The sequence below is a fragment of the Pipra filicauda genome, unplaced genomic scaffold (assembly GCF_003945595.2).
Source record: "Pipra filicauda isolate LSUMZ 115617 unplaced genomic scaffold, ASM394559v2 scaffold208_size1342795_pilon, whole genome shotgun sequence".
Classification (NCBI taxonomy): Eukaryota; Metazoa; Chordata; class Aves; order Passeriformes; family Pipridae; genus Pipra; species Pipra filicauda.
The window spans coordinates 417836-432907 of record NW_024104319.1 but is presented as its reverse complement, the minus strand read 5'-3'; the positions used below and the strand labels follow the sequence as shown (position 1 = coordinate 432907).

At 39.1% G+C, this 15072-nt stretch overlaps 1 protein-coding gene across 6 annotated transcripts in view; it reads right to left on the bottom strand.

The window, feature by feature from the left end:
• RNF38 (ring finger protein 38) overlaps window positions 1-15072 on the bottom strand; it is a 114345-nt gene that overhangs the window by 13122 nt on the left and 86151 nt on the right. For all 6 annotated transcript variants that reach the window (XM_027745148.2, XM_039380925.1, XM_039380926.1 and 3 more), the window contains 4 exons: window positions 11688-11901; window positions 8793-8960; window positions 4383-4553; window positions 2585-2746 (listed from right to left, as the gene is read on the bottom strand). In XM_027745148.2, the coding sequence (XP_027600949.2) occupies window positions 2585-2746; window positions 4383-4553; window positions 8793-8960; window positions 11688-11901 (715 nt within the window). The remainder of the gene's footprint in view (window positions 1-2584; window positions 2747-4382; window positions 4554-8792; window positions 8961-11687; window positions 11902-15072) is intronic.

Here is a 15072-nt window from a genome sequence, read left to right as displayed (position 1 = left end):
CCCAGTGGCAGGACCAGAGACATTGGGCACAGACCGAAACACAGGAGGCTGCGTCTGAACATCAGGAAACACTTCTTTATCATGAGGGTGACTGGGAACTGGCACGGGTTGCCCAGGGAGGTGGTGGAGTCTCCTTTCTTGGAGATACCCAAAAGCAGGCTGGACATAGTCCTGAGTAGTCAGCTCAATCCTGCTTGAGCAGGGGGGTTGGACCAGATGACCTCCCTTCCAACCTCATCCAGTATGTGAGCCTGTGATTCAACACTTTCTTTTCTTAAAATCTCCTCTCTCAGTACTGAAATTCACTTTTAATAAAGTATTATTTAAAAAATCCAGTCTCTGCTCAAATCCAAAAGAACCTCGGCCTCACTTTGAAATTATTCCTATCTGTAATGTACAGTCATACCATTCCATGTGAAAAAGTGGTAATATACAAAAGAAATCCTTGCAAGTTCTGGTGTTTTTAGTCTATATGCAGGATAGTTTGGGAAACAGGACATGAAGTGCTGACTCTCTTGTAAATATAAAAGCCCAGGTGCTATTATGTGGGCCTGTGCAAAAATGGTTGAGTAAAGAAGCCCTTAGAAAAGTCTTCAAATAGCAAATTTTATTTTTTTTTTTTTTTTTAGAAAGCCCATCTTTTAAGTAGTAGTATATATTTACATTTAGGTTACAGTTGTTGCAGCCTTTCAAGTGTACATGGAAAGTTTAATCAGTACAGTTTCTGCAGCTGGACCACATCTGAAGAGACATTCAAAGCCTAAAGTTTCAATGGTTTCTTTCCAGGGATAAATCAGGGCTTTTTTTGTCATCCTTGTTTTGTTAAAATTTTTTAGTATTTTCTACAACTGAAAATCATGTACTCCTATTGAATTCACATTTCAAGGCCTTGAAGCTTTTTTTTTGAAACAAAGAACACTCAAAGTCTTTAGTAAGATGTTTTTCTTCCTTCATGTTTGAAATCTGAAAGCACAAAAGGCCACCACCACCACCGACTAACCTAAAATCCTCTTATTTTACAATGGAAACTTTTTTAATAGGTAGCCATGGTCAAACATAAAATTAACATATGCATACAAACACAATGCAAAAGAGCCAAGGTATTTTTGCTTGGAAGTTTCAGACTAGACATATCCAACATGAGTTTTTCTGCTTTGTCAATTCTGCAATCCAAAAATGTAATTAGAAACTGTCGTGTTCACTGAATGAAAGAGAATCAGAAATGCAGCCATACCATTATAATGTTAATATAAATAAAGCTTTATAAAGATTTAGGATTGCTGTATAAAAGACCCCATGATTACTTGTAATATATATTTATTCTACTCCTCAGTACTGAAGCATCAGAGAGGACAAATGCTACAATCTGCAAAAAATTTTACGTTCCTTATCTACTTTAACAACTGAACTTGGAAATCAAGAAAGCCTCACTCCAACCGAAATGTTTGTGATTATACTAATTCATCCAACAAGAATACTGAATAAAATACAAGCAGTTTACAGAAGCTTTTAAGTGTCTTCGTCTCCAGAGCAACTCATGGTGACTGAAAACTTAATTGAAAATCTGTACACCTTCAGATTAATTAAAAAACTGAAGAGTTTTTTAAATGCTGGAAACTTATTTGAACCTTTATAAAGATCACAGCAAGCATTTGACTGGATTCTGTGATCAAGGAGACTAAGACAAGCTATCTGTATATTCTGCAGTTGCAGGGCCTGAAATTTCATTCTCATTTAAATTTTAAATAACCATAAACCTCTAAGCCTCTAAAATCTCTGTCAACTTGATGCACAAGTCAAACATTAAAAAATTTCAGCACCTTTACCTGACTTCTAGTTATTTCTTTGAGCATCACACAGGCAGGAAAGGTTTTTATTTTTAAAAAAAGCAACCCACACAAACAACAACAACCCCACCCATTTCAAGACTAACGTAATTCCAGGCTGAAGTACAACACAAAAAGATCCTGGAGGTAGCACCACAGGAAACACCACAGAAGCACACAATTCAACAAAAATTCAACACGGACTTTATCCTGCATCAGGTTTAATAGTTTTTTGTGCTGCTGCAGATGAACTGCCTGTAGGTGCCCAGGAAGCTGGCTCAAAGCAAGCTTTGTGACATAGCTACCTTTAAAACATAGCATGGTCTAAATTATGGAAGCTCTCTGTACAACTGCTTGCAGAGAAAAACTGTTTTTAAAGCATTCTAGCCTTCCTGATTTGTGGAAACTCAACATATGACTTATGATGAACAATTAGCTGAAGGTCACAACAGCTTTTATAAACTGTACTAATCAGTTTCTGCTGTAGAAGTCCTGGACTGTGTGACAACATGGAATGTTTTCTAAGTAAATGCTGCTACACTCTGCAGATAATGTTATCGAAAATAATTTGCTGGTGGTTGTCAAATTACCCTTAACTTGATAAACACAAACTTAAGAAAATACCACAGTATGCAGCTACACCAATAATGGAACACGTCCGCATAAAGTGCCACTTTTCAACAAAACGTACTACAGAATAAAGATCCAGAATGTTATTGCAGTATGAATGAGAATGCAGCATAGAAAAGAATACTTACTACACCAAATGACACCTCCTGGTGTAATGGATCGTGCGTTAAGAATTGAAGAGGAGCTGAGGGAGGCAACGTTGGTGGATGGGCTGAGGGAGGGTATGTAAAACCTCCTACAGGAAGGTGTTCTCCAAGCAATTCTACGTCATTTTCTATTCTTTGAAGTGGCTAAAAAAAAAAACCAGAGATGTCCTTTGTTGCAATAATAGAGATGTAATTTTTCCCCAGTAAAGAACTGCAGTCCAGCTACGTATATTCTGTGCTGCTGTGATCAGTTTTTTAATAATCCTGTGAACAATTCCTAGGTCATTAACACTACCCAAAAAGCAATGACAACACTACACATTTGATATAAATTCACCTTTTCCAGCTAGCCATGCTTATAGACCAGGAATTTATGCGATCTAGCAAATACAGGAGTGGCTGTAATTTCCTGTGTCTTGCATTTTTCAGGACAAATATTTGCTCTCCCTCTTGCCAGGCTGCTCTCACTGTACAACTATGCAAGAGAAAAAAATAAACAACCATAGACGAGAACTGAAATTGTGCCAGAAAAACTTAAAAGTGGAAAAATGGCAGCTCCAGTTGATTAAACAGCTAATGATATCCAGTAACCAAGCAGATGCTTTCCTAGGGGGGGATCATGCAAGCAGTCTTACCAAGACAAGCAGTCCAGAGGCTTCAGAAGCATGAGATTCCAGATTGTAACTAGTCAAGTCTAGTACATCAGTCAGGTTCAAAAGCACCCAAGAAACAACCAGGAACCATCAGTTTCATAAATACACCTCTCTGAATGACACTGAGATCTACCATTTCAAGAAATTCAGCTAAGAAAGCCACCTTGTGGAGGCAAAGGAATATTCTGTTTTCCTGTTATGCAGAGCAAACTTTAAACACAAGGTATTCTTAAACCACTGCAATGCAAGCTTTTTCACCAGAGCTGAAAGTTAACAGGCAACCCTAGTCAATAACTTAAGTAAGCAACTCAAGCTAAAACCCAAGTCCATACATTTTCTAAAGGTCTTACAAAGATAGCTACCACTGGAAACCACTTTGTTACGATGATGGTAGCTCTTCTCCCACCATTGTGACAAAGTGATTACAACCCTGTCCACACCTGAGACATGGCATGAAGAAGTCTCAGCATTGTTTGTAACATTGAAACTATTTCCTATTTCTGCATTTCTGAAATATCTGCATCTTCTAGTCAGAGGGGCAAACAAAGGGACACAGTACTCAGGTAACCATACAGTAAGAGTCATAAACCAGAAAGGTAATCCTAATTTCCCCCTAAATCCAAAACAGGATCACATTTCCCCATGTTTGCATAGTCCCTATCACTAAGCCACATCTGCTTAAGCAGATGGCATCAGTAACTTTTGTAAGTGTGAAAAAAATGTTCTAGGAAAAGCACCAGTAATTTTAAAAACTGAACTAGACTTAATACAAAAGAAGCATGTAATGAAAGTAACATTCTGTGCTTTCTCCTTTCTCTGCTAAGCTCTTCTCTGAGACATGTACTGTGCTACACAACCTCCAATGGATTCTATTCTGCTTCCTGGGAAAGAAATACCAGATGGTGAAGCAAACACCCATCTTTCTGACAGAAGTAAAAGCCTATGGAGAAACAGCACAGACAACGATGAAATCTGAAGTGCAACACTGAACTTCAAAAGTACTTTTTCATCTTTATACCAAGCAGTTACAGGCTTAAAACAAAATCCTTCTGTTCCTCAGTCAGGTATCAATCAGTACTATGCACCCCACCAGTCCTACAGAGAGTGGGGTAAGAGGCATTACTTACCGACCGTGACTGCTGTGCTTGGAAAGGAACGAATTGTCCTGGAGGAGGCAAGTGAGGAGGGTGGTGTGTAGATATATGAGGAGGATGCAAAAGGAATGGGTCACTAGAAATGAGGGGTGGAAATGCTGCATATGGTACAGGTAGGTGCTGGACTGAGCACGCCTGAAGCATCTGAAATAAAGTGAAAACAATAAATTTTTGTCTCTAGCACAAATATTCCCTACACAACATTCTACATTCTATGTATTTATTATGGAAAGATATCATTAAACAGTTTTTCTACCTCCTTGGAAAAGCCTTCAAAATATACATAAATAATAACTCATTCAAATACACAAGGAGCAGTGATTAGCACAAAACAGGCTCTAGAAGCACCACAGTTGACATCTGCTAGGTGCTCGTAAGGTCACTGGGAGCTAGGATTTTCAATACTCCAGGATTAGACAGCCTCCTAAGTGACGAGCAGATACATTTATCCTAGTCCGTTTTATTTTTGCCAAATATTACCATCAAAACAACATGCCAAAGCAATGGCACCGCAACCATTTTAAGCTCTAGATGCAGCAGAGGGACTCTCAGCTGCCAGACTGTGCCTAAAAACCTCTGTTGCCTCATATATTATAAATAATTCTTATGGTCTGCTCAGTTCTGCACTTCGAGGTGAGTCCTATGCTGTAAAGGCAGCTCCCTCAGTGACAACTACTGTGCGAAACAGCCCTTTTCCTCTCCTCCTTTAAATTCCTGACAAAAAGGAATTGTCAAAATTGACAAAAAGGAATTTGTGCCCAAAAGCAGCTTTGGGCACAAAAGTTTGAACACTACAGTGGCGAAGGCACTGAAGGGCAAGAGGAATGTACTTTGTGAAAGTGTTCAGTTTTACTTCCACCTTCAGATATGAAGAAGCAAGAAACCTGCATTCTCTTTTTTCTCGCTTTTGATCTATCATCCGAATGTCAGGCATTTCTGTTACATTTCTGGCAATTAAAAGAGCAATTAATGAAGATATTTGTTATCAAATCTTACAAAGAAAGTTGATCCAGTTCTGATCTCTCACTTTTTTTTCCTCATTAGTCATGTCACATAGCATATATTGTGCCGATTGACTATAAGGGCATAAAATGGTAAAAGGAACTAGTTTAAAATCTGATTAACAGTAGTGAAGGTGGAACTATCACCTCAATTTACTGTGATCATGACCAAACATAAATCTTCACATGTACTGAAATAGTAGCAGATTAATTTGATCTGACTCCTATTTTTCTTTAAGTGCTGACTATTCTTTACCTTCAGTTACTACCTCATTTTTCTAAAATAGGAATACGACAGACAAGTGTTTCCATTGTTATAATAAATTTTTACTGTATTTTACTAAATTAAAAACTTTCTTCTGAAATAGCTGGAGATAAATTTGCATGTAGGACATCACAGACTGTTGTTTAAAACAGGAGGTTCTTTGGGAAACATCAAAATAGGTTTAATCCCAAAATTCTGTATGGTAAAGATTACCATAGTTCCTATATATGTTTGGAATGATCTATGCTATGTCCATGTCACTTTTTAAAGTTAGAGCAAATGAGGCCATACTAACTCTGAAGTAGGAAGAAATAAAAATTACCTGTTTATTCATTAAGGCTTTTGAAAAACTCCTGCTGTTTGAACATACCATAGAAAGGCCTGAGTCGGACAGGATATTAAAGCTCATCTCATTCCAATTTCCCTGCCACAAGCAGGGACAACTTTTACTACACCAAGTTGCTCAGAGCCCTGTCCAACCTGGCCTTGAACATTTCCAGGGATGGGGCACCCGTGACTTCTCTGGGCAACCTGTGCCAGTGCCTCACCACCCTCATAGTTAAGAATTTCTTCCTAATATCTCATCTAAAGCTACTCTCTTTCAGTTTGAGGCCTTCTCTTTTCCAGGCTGAACAATACCAATCCTCTCAGCATTTCCTCACAAGAGAGGTGTTCCAGCCCTTGTGATCAACTTACTGGCCCTTTTCTGGACACACACCAACAGGTCCATGTCTTTCCTGTGCTGAGGACCCCAGAGCTGGATGCAGTGTTCTAGGTGGGATCTCACCAGAGTAGAGAGACAGAAACCCCTCCCTTTCCCTGCTGGCCACGCTGCTTTGGATGCAGCCCAGGATACAACTGGCTTTCTGGCTTGCAAGTGCCCATTGTTGGGTCATGCCCAGCCTCTCATCCACCAGCGCCCCAAGTCCTTTTTGCCTGGGCTGCTCTCAATCTGTTCATTCCCAGCCTGTGCTGACATTGGGTGTTGTCTAAAGTGCAGCACCCTGAACCTGGTCTTGTTAAGCAACATAGGATTCCCATGGGCCCACTTCTCAAGCTTGTCCAGATCCTTCTGGATGCCATCCTGTCCCTTTGAAGAACTTCTAAAATTGATAAAGGCATTTACTAGCTGACAATTTTTTATTTTATAGCTACATATGCAGTGTGAGAGACAAATATTGTGAAAATAGCAAAAGGAAGTTCACAGATGAAGCTGGTGAGCAAGCTCACATTCTGGAGGGCACGGGCTACCTTTCAGATGTAGAGTCATAGGCTGGAGAAACTGGCTTACAAGGAACTATGTGAAGTGCAAAGGCAAATGGGAAGTCTGGCACTGGGAAAGAATAACTCCATGGAGCAAGAACTCTTTGAGACTAACTGATTGCAGTCAGATTTGCAGAAAAAAAAGTGGGGTTCTGGTCACGTCAATTAGGAGTAGACAATACCCACAATGTTCTCCTGCAGTCAAAAAGGCCTACGGCATGCTGGGATGCATTGGTAAGAATGCAACTAGTGAAACAAGTGAAGTGATTCTGCTCCTCTATTCAGAACTTGAGACACTAATCTCAAGTCCTGTGTCCAGTTTTGGGTGCCTCAGTGACAAAAAAAACAATGACAACATGATGACCAGGAGCTTGGAGCACACTGCATAAAAGAAAAGGTGGTAGAACTGGACTTGTTCTGCTTTAAAAAGCAAAAACTAAGCAAAACCCTTAATACTGTCTGCAACTGTTTCATAAGAGTGGACAGAAAGTACCTGAGTTCTCCTCAAGGCGCAAAAGGAAAGGACAAGGATCAATGGGACCAAGATGCAACAAAGAAAATTCAGAAAGAAAATTCAATCAGATATACAGAAGAAATTCTTCACCATGAGGACAGTCAAACACTGGAGTGGAAGCTTAGAGGGGTTATGAAATCTCCATACTTGGAAACAAATACTGCTTTTAGCAGGTGACCACCAGCTGACCTCCACAGACCCTCCTAACTTAAACTATTCCTTAGTTTTGTGACCTAAGAGAAGAAAGCATAAAGTCTGCCTGCTGATGATACAGAAACTCAACCTTAATTTTTTTATAGTCACTTGTACTGGATCCATTCGCTCAACACACTTGACTAACTGTTGCACATTCACTCCAAACAAATGGCACCTGGACACGATAAATGCACTCATCAATGAGCACCATCAAAAAACAGGTGGTCACACCAAGGGTTTTGTTTCAGTGTCACGTAGGCTCGTTCATGTCCTCAGGTCACAGAATGCACAACAGGAAAAGCTAAGTTACACACTGCTGGCAAATGCATAGCTGGCAGAGACCAACATTATAACAACATTCTAAACATTCACTGGACACTCTACATAATATTTATGTATGATATTACAGATTTATACCAGAAAAAATGAGGGGAAACAGGCTCTGGTGCCTGTTAACATTTAATGGTGAAATTTCTGTCAGAATGCTATGATCTGGAAAGTGGTAACTCTGAGCTGACACATAAAAGTTTGTGAGAAAACAGTTCAAATTCTTTCAAATTCAAAGTTGGTAAATTGGCCAGTCAAGGTACTTAATTTTATTCCCAGCAAGGCACAGGCAGACATCCTTAGTGATGAGTATTTTTATTACTATAATGAGAGTATTTTCAGACAAAAGAGCCCTTTTCAACTTCTAGTGATCTTTCAGGATTTTACTACTTCTCAGAAGAAAACTAACCTTGGAATATCAGACCTTTTTGCATGTAACCATCCCTGAACAAGATCTCCACTGAGTAAGATTTTTTCCTAGGTGACCTGCCAGACTAAAGCCTTAGAAGCTTTCTTCTTACTACAGGAAAGTAGGTAGAATAGCTGCTGATGTAAGTCAGTTCATAAACCAGCTTTAGGTTTGAATTAAAACTCATCGGGACTCTACTACTATAAACAGTCATACTCTATACAGACAGTAGGTAACTACCATATGCTTATCAGGTCTAAAGCCCACACTACTATCCCACTTCAATTTAGCACAGGAAAAACAAAAAAAAGGCTATTTCCAACAGAATTAAAGCCACACAGACACTAAAGCTCCAAGATGCCATTTCTACGACAGATTGAAGCTGGTGTAGTTACAGAGACCCACTTACTGGGGGAGGCACACTGCAAACTGGAAGGTGCTGGCCACTGAAAACCACTGAGCACCCTGGGACCTGCTGAGCGCTGCAGGCTGGAATGTGCTGGCCTGTGCAAAGTGGTATCCCATGTGGAGCCACAGTTGTCACTGTGTATGAAACAGGAACTGTGCCCTGATGGATCTGCAACAAAAGGGGGAAAAAAAAGAGAATTTAATAACTTACTACAAAGTCTCAACAGTGTTGTACAGCACAAGGAGTAAGATAACAAGCTTTTACAAATGTATGTGAAAAATAATATATTCACAATGAAAGTGTAAAAGGAGGCACATGGTTGTAATTTCTGTTCATTAAAATATTTTTATCAATGGAATGTTATTTACTGATCACAAGTTTCTGGGCAAAACTAAGAGGAATCTCTCACCTTAAAATGTTAAAACTTCAAAGGCACCTTAGTCACTCAGAAGCACCTCAGACTATTAGGTCTCTCTGTTCTCCCCCAGGTTAATTGTTATGAAATAAGGCAGTAACTCCCACATAAAAGCTAATCTACAAGTAGCTCAAGAATTTTCTCATTTCTGAAGGGAGTGATTCAATGTTAATTCAGAGACTTGTGTTAAAAAAACAATTTTGCAGATTTTCTTTCTTTTAAAGAGACCAATTTCTTGATTCACTCTCAGGTCAATATTTAAGCTGAACTCCCAAGCTAAGTGTAACAGAACAGCTAACTGGACAGCTGAAAAGGAAAAGTTAACATGACTATGAGGCAGCAAACCCTAACTATCCCAATTTATATTAGGAAACAGCCCCACGTAACCCAATTTTCTAGCTAGTCACATGCCATAAAATTTAATCATCAAACTAAGATCCAAAGGTATTCTGCACCTACAAGCCATGTGGGTTGTTTTCTGTGTTGTTTTTTTTTTTTTACTTGTTCTATTTTGTTGTTGGTTTTGTGGGTTTTTTTTAACTAAACAAGAAATCTCTCATAGTCTAATAACATTGAAAAGGCTTAAGCCTTAGGAAGCACAGATTAACTGAAATTATTTCGAAGCTCTCTCTTCCTTCATGATCTGCTAAAAGGAAACCTACTGGTTTAAACAGGAACAGCTCATTAGGAAGGTGAAAATGAGTAAAGAGAGCTAAACTATTAAACTGGTAGTGTACAGTCAGGCACACAGAATCACACAAATCAGAACACAGATCACTGAACTGAGCTTAAAATCTCAGCCTGTATATCACTTATGACAGAAACCAGTCTCAGGAGAGACACTGACTTTTACCCAGTTCTGCCCCTGCTACAAAAGGTGGGCATACAAAAGTTGGGCATACAGTGCAATGCTGGGTGTGATCATGAAATGTTTATTGCTTACAAAAATAATACTAAAAAATGATGTCTCATCATTTTTATGTTCCTCAAGCGGAAAGTATCACTGAATCTTTGAGATGCTGCAGAAGTAGAATTGCTCAGAATGTAAGTTTGTTAGGTGGCTAGACTGGCACTGCCTTCCATCCTTGCACTTGGTCCCAAAAGCAAATACTTTGCTGCTGAGAACCTGCACACATAATATGACACACCAGTGGTATGTGCTGCACTGAAAGCAAACCAGTTCTTCAGCAGGGATGTGACAGCTGCATTCCACGCACAAGCAGTTTGAGAAGTGGACATCCAGATAACCAGGTCTATTTCTCACTTCACGACTATGTAGTAACTAATTTACTTGTGCTGCAGCCTGTTAATTTAACAAAAAACAGCACAAGTTACCTCAACAGAATCACAGAATCATTTAGGCCAGAAAAGACCCTTAAGATCAAGTCCAACTGGTAACCCAGCACTGCCAAGTCCATCCCTAAATCATCTTCCTAAGTGCCACATCTATGTGTCTTTTAAATACCTCTAGGCATGGTGACTGCACCACTTCCCTAGGCAGTGTGTTCCAATGCTTGACAACCCTTTCAGTGAAGAAATTTTTCCTAATATCCAATCTAAACCACCCCAGTGCAACCTGCTGCAATTTCACCTGGTCGTGTCACTTGCTGCTTGGGAGATCAACCCCCACCTAGCTACAACCTCCTTTCAGGTAGTTTTAGAGATTGGTAAGGTCCTCCCAGGGCCTCATTTTCTCCAGGCTAACCACCCCCAGCTCCCTCAGCTGCTCCTCATATAACCTGTGCTCCAGACCCTTCACCAGCTCTGTTGCTCTTCTTTGGACATGCTCCATCATCTCATGTCCTTCTTGTAGTGAGGGGCCCAAAACCACTTTTACAGTTCCTCAGTTACAGGATTCTATACAAACTGCCGTCGCAAAGAGGAATTACTTACTTCCTGGACCAATCACATATATAATTGTTTCATGAAATTTAAGGAGGAGTTGATTAGGTTTGGATGACTAATTTAGTTACGCAACAATACTATCGTGAGTTCCGCTGTTACGCGGGCAACCAATTACAGGCATTGCAAATTCTACTTCTAAATGATATATTTTAACTGTTTAATGACTCCTATGCTAAGGCAAGGTATTTCATGTGAAATGGAATATATTATTAATAAGTATCATATCACATCTTTATCACAACAAATTAACTACAAAAGCAAAACAAAACTGCATTTCAAAGGTTTGAGACAAACCTACAGAAATAGGCCAATAAACACACTGACAAATTGTTAAATATCAATCTTTACTGAATGTGTGAACCTCCTTTCTGTTTGTTTTCCACTGCCTACTGCAATGCTTCATACACAAAAGAAAAAAACACTCCGTAAGAAGACAAATAGAATTTAGTGCTCTGTGACTTTCATCGGCAACTAATTTGGGGAGGTGAGGGATCTTGAAGATTTTGGGGAAAAAAAAACACAAAACCAAACCCCACACCTCCAACAGCCTTCTGTTAGTACTCTAAAAATTTTACCTGATCATGAATGTCAACCATCACTGCATTCTGCTGTGGTGGGTGAGCAGCTGGGTGCAACATACGAGGAGATACATTCGGTGGGCGAAAGGCTCGGGGTTCTTCTATTGCTTGCTGCTGTCCATAGGAGAGATGGTGATAGTTTTCATCCTGGCTAACAGAATTGTGTCTAGACAAACGATCTCTCCTTGTTCTCTGACGTCGAACAGGAGGACTGGAAATGCATTAAAAAAATTAGAGATTATACAAATGACACAAATCCTTCTCTGTAACTAAAACCACAAGACAAGTAAATATCAAGAAATTCTTTACACGGGAAAATTTTACTAGAACAGGTTTATTAGATTGGAATAAAATTTCTTACTGACAGAACTGCTACAAGCCTTACAGATGACACCTTTTTCAGTAAGCAAATGTTTAATAGAGTATAGGTTAATGCTGTTAAGGAAACCAAGAGAAGAACTCTTAAGTAAATATTAACTTGTTAAAAAGATGACACTTGGATTGCCATAAAAGTGCTCAAAAGTCAAGACTGCAATCTTCACGATATTTTCTTGCGTTTATTCTATCTAGGTAAAAATCCTTCATTAAATGATCACAGATTTCCCCAGGGTCTTTGTTTCAACCATGCCACAGAACGGTTGCTCACTTAGCGACGGCAGACAAACAACAGACTTCTCTGTGGAAAATAACTAATTTTTCAGCTCTCACATGTTTACAACATAACTGAGTGCCTTCTAGAATTCTCTCAAGAAGATCCCAGGAAACTGTGATTGCAGTATTCTTTCTTTTTAAGAGTGGAGAATTTGTGTAGATTAATTTAGACCTGAGCATCCACTTCTTTTGAGCAACTGATCTAGAGGTAGGATTTGATTACATATTCTTATATAATTGCATGTATATTCTGAGCAGAGCTGCTACTACCTTGAGCCGAGACTTCTGTAAATCAGAGACCAGTGGCTCAGGTTCAGCACTGAGAAAATGATGCACACACAAGTCACAAATTCACTATTAGAAGTTTTGAGCGAGCCTCTTCTCGTTTGTTTGGAAGGGGAAAGAACTGAAAGCACAAAATGATCTTGCAGTACTTTCAGTATATGCTTTCCAACCTCCACAACATGTAAGTTAGAGGTCCCAGAAGCAACAGCAAATTAAAGCCACATGGGGTGAAATGGTTTCCCATTTAGGAAACAGACTGAAGGAACCACACTGCAGAGAAAAGACAAAAAGGATCTGTAACCATTAGAACATGTCCTCTATAAGAGTACATGGAAAAGAACTTTTGCTACTACCAAATAAAAATCAAATAAACCTGCAACTTGTTGGGAAATCCCAGATACTTCTCAGGTTCAGTCCAACTTCTGTGCTGCGTAAAACAGACATACTCTGGGGAAGGGGGAGCACACTACCAGCTATCCAGATGCTACTGGGAGTATATGATAAAATGTCTCAAGCCACTATTTTTCTGCCCTAGTTCACAGGGATTTTATGCCATTATAACTTATCTTAGAACTGAAACAAATGGTAATTCATGACAGGTCAGACAGAAGGCATAACACCAGATTGTAACACAGCATTCTTAAAGAAAAGAAAAACTGAAACAAATCAAAAACGCATAGCCTTCGTTGTTACAAGCTACCATGTCACAACATACAAGTTGTGTTTTCTTCTAAGCACTGAGTACCTAAATTTACAGTCTTAGTAATGTATGTCTTAATTCCAGCTTCTTTCCTTGTAGATTTTGCTGCACTCTCCATTGCTTCATTACTAATATGATACAACCGCTACATTCTCATTAGACAAAACCATAATATATAATTTCTAACCACAGAACTACTAATGCAAAAGATGTTCTACTGTTTGGAGTACCAAGGTTGGTTTAAATTTGCTATTTCCTGCTATGAAACAGAAATGCTCTGAATATTTTAACACAAAAATGGCTGCGCAAGGATTTTTCTTCGGAAAAGCTTCAGGAACAGAGGAAAGTTACAAGGGGCAGCTCCAGCGCTTCAGAAATTCTCTAACTGCCACCAGTGCTTAAACAAGGTGGCTTCTCAGACAAGGCAGATTCTCATAAAACTAGTCATATCTCTGTCTTTGTTAAAAGGGTCGGCTTTACTTTTCTATGAACCCAGAATTATGAGAAAGTAGAGCCAACAAAAGCTGGCAAAGCTTCTGGAATGTCTTTTTAAACCAATGAAGTATCATTCCCTGATAAAAAGCAAAACTGGATTTTTTCCTATGCAGACTTACAAAGAAACTATACTTTCATTCAGCAAAATTCAGAGCACCTTGATACATAGCTTTATTCGCTTCCTGAATGAATAGAAATTACTTCAGAACAATTATCAAGACATAGGTCTAAACTATCATGAAACACCAGGAACAAACTTGTGCTTAAAGTCTTTAAAAAATAGCCACAAAAAAATCTTCTTTCTACATGCACAGTATAAACATGGTAAATGCCAGGTTAAAGCAAAGAAACAGGATGGAATTGGTGAAAAAAATCGCAGGACTTCCTACCCTTAGGTAAGAACAGCCATCAAAAGGTATCCATAACTGCAGAGTTAGTGTGTGCACATCTTAGCATTTCTAACAAGGGTGATTTCTTTGCAGTAACACATTCTTGAATCCCGTTAGTTCAGAATTACACTCAAGACAAGGAGGAAAGGAAGCAGAGATGAAAGGTAAGGCATAGCAATGGTACAGAACCCTCCATTTCACAATGACTGATAAAGATAAATTGGAATGGCCTTCCCTGTTTCATATAGGCATGCATCACGCTTTTACATTCACAGTTTATCTGTCCTATATATAAGTAACTGGACAAAAATAATCTTCCTGCAAATTCACACCAGAAGGCTATCTTTCTAAATGCAGTATTTATTTGCTTATGATGAATCGGAATAAAAAACACAACCAATTAGGGCACTGTTGTGCTAGGCACAGTACAAAACCACTGATACCGAGAGGTAAGGTCTAAATAAGCCAGGAAATGAAAAAAAAAAAAATTCCACATAATAAAAGAACCCAACACAGACTGTCCTGACCAACAGGAGTGAACTGGTAGGACAAGAGAGCTAATGCTGATGCTGCTGGGTCAGAGTGATGTCCACACTACATACTCTGGAGAGGTTTTGCCTGCACTTGTCCCAGCCTGCTTCCTTGAGCTGAATAACCATTTGCAACTGGAGTGCATCTTTCATCTTATCTTAATCTGAAAACCTCATTAACTCTGAGACTACTCTGCCATGGGAAGAGAAAACAAAGCAGGGAGAACAGGAAAGTGGCTTCAAAAGCACATGCATAACCTCACCTAAAGCATTAGTAACAGATGCACTCACAATAATCTTAATGAATAAAGCTTTTGATCCATGAGAGTGGT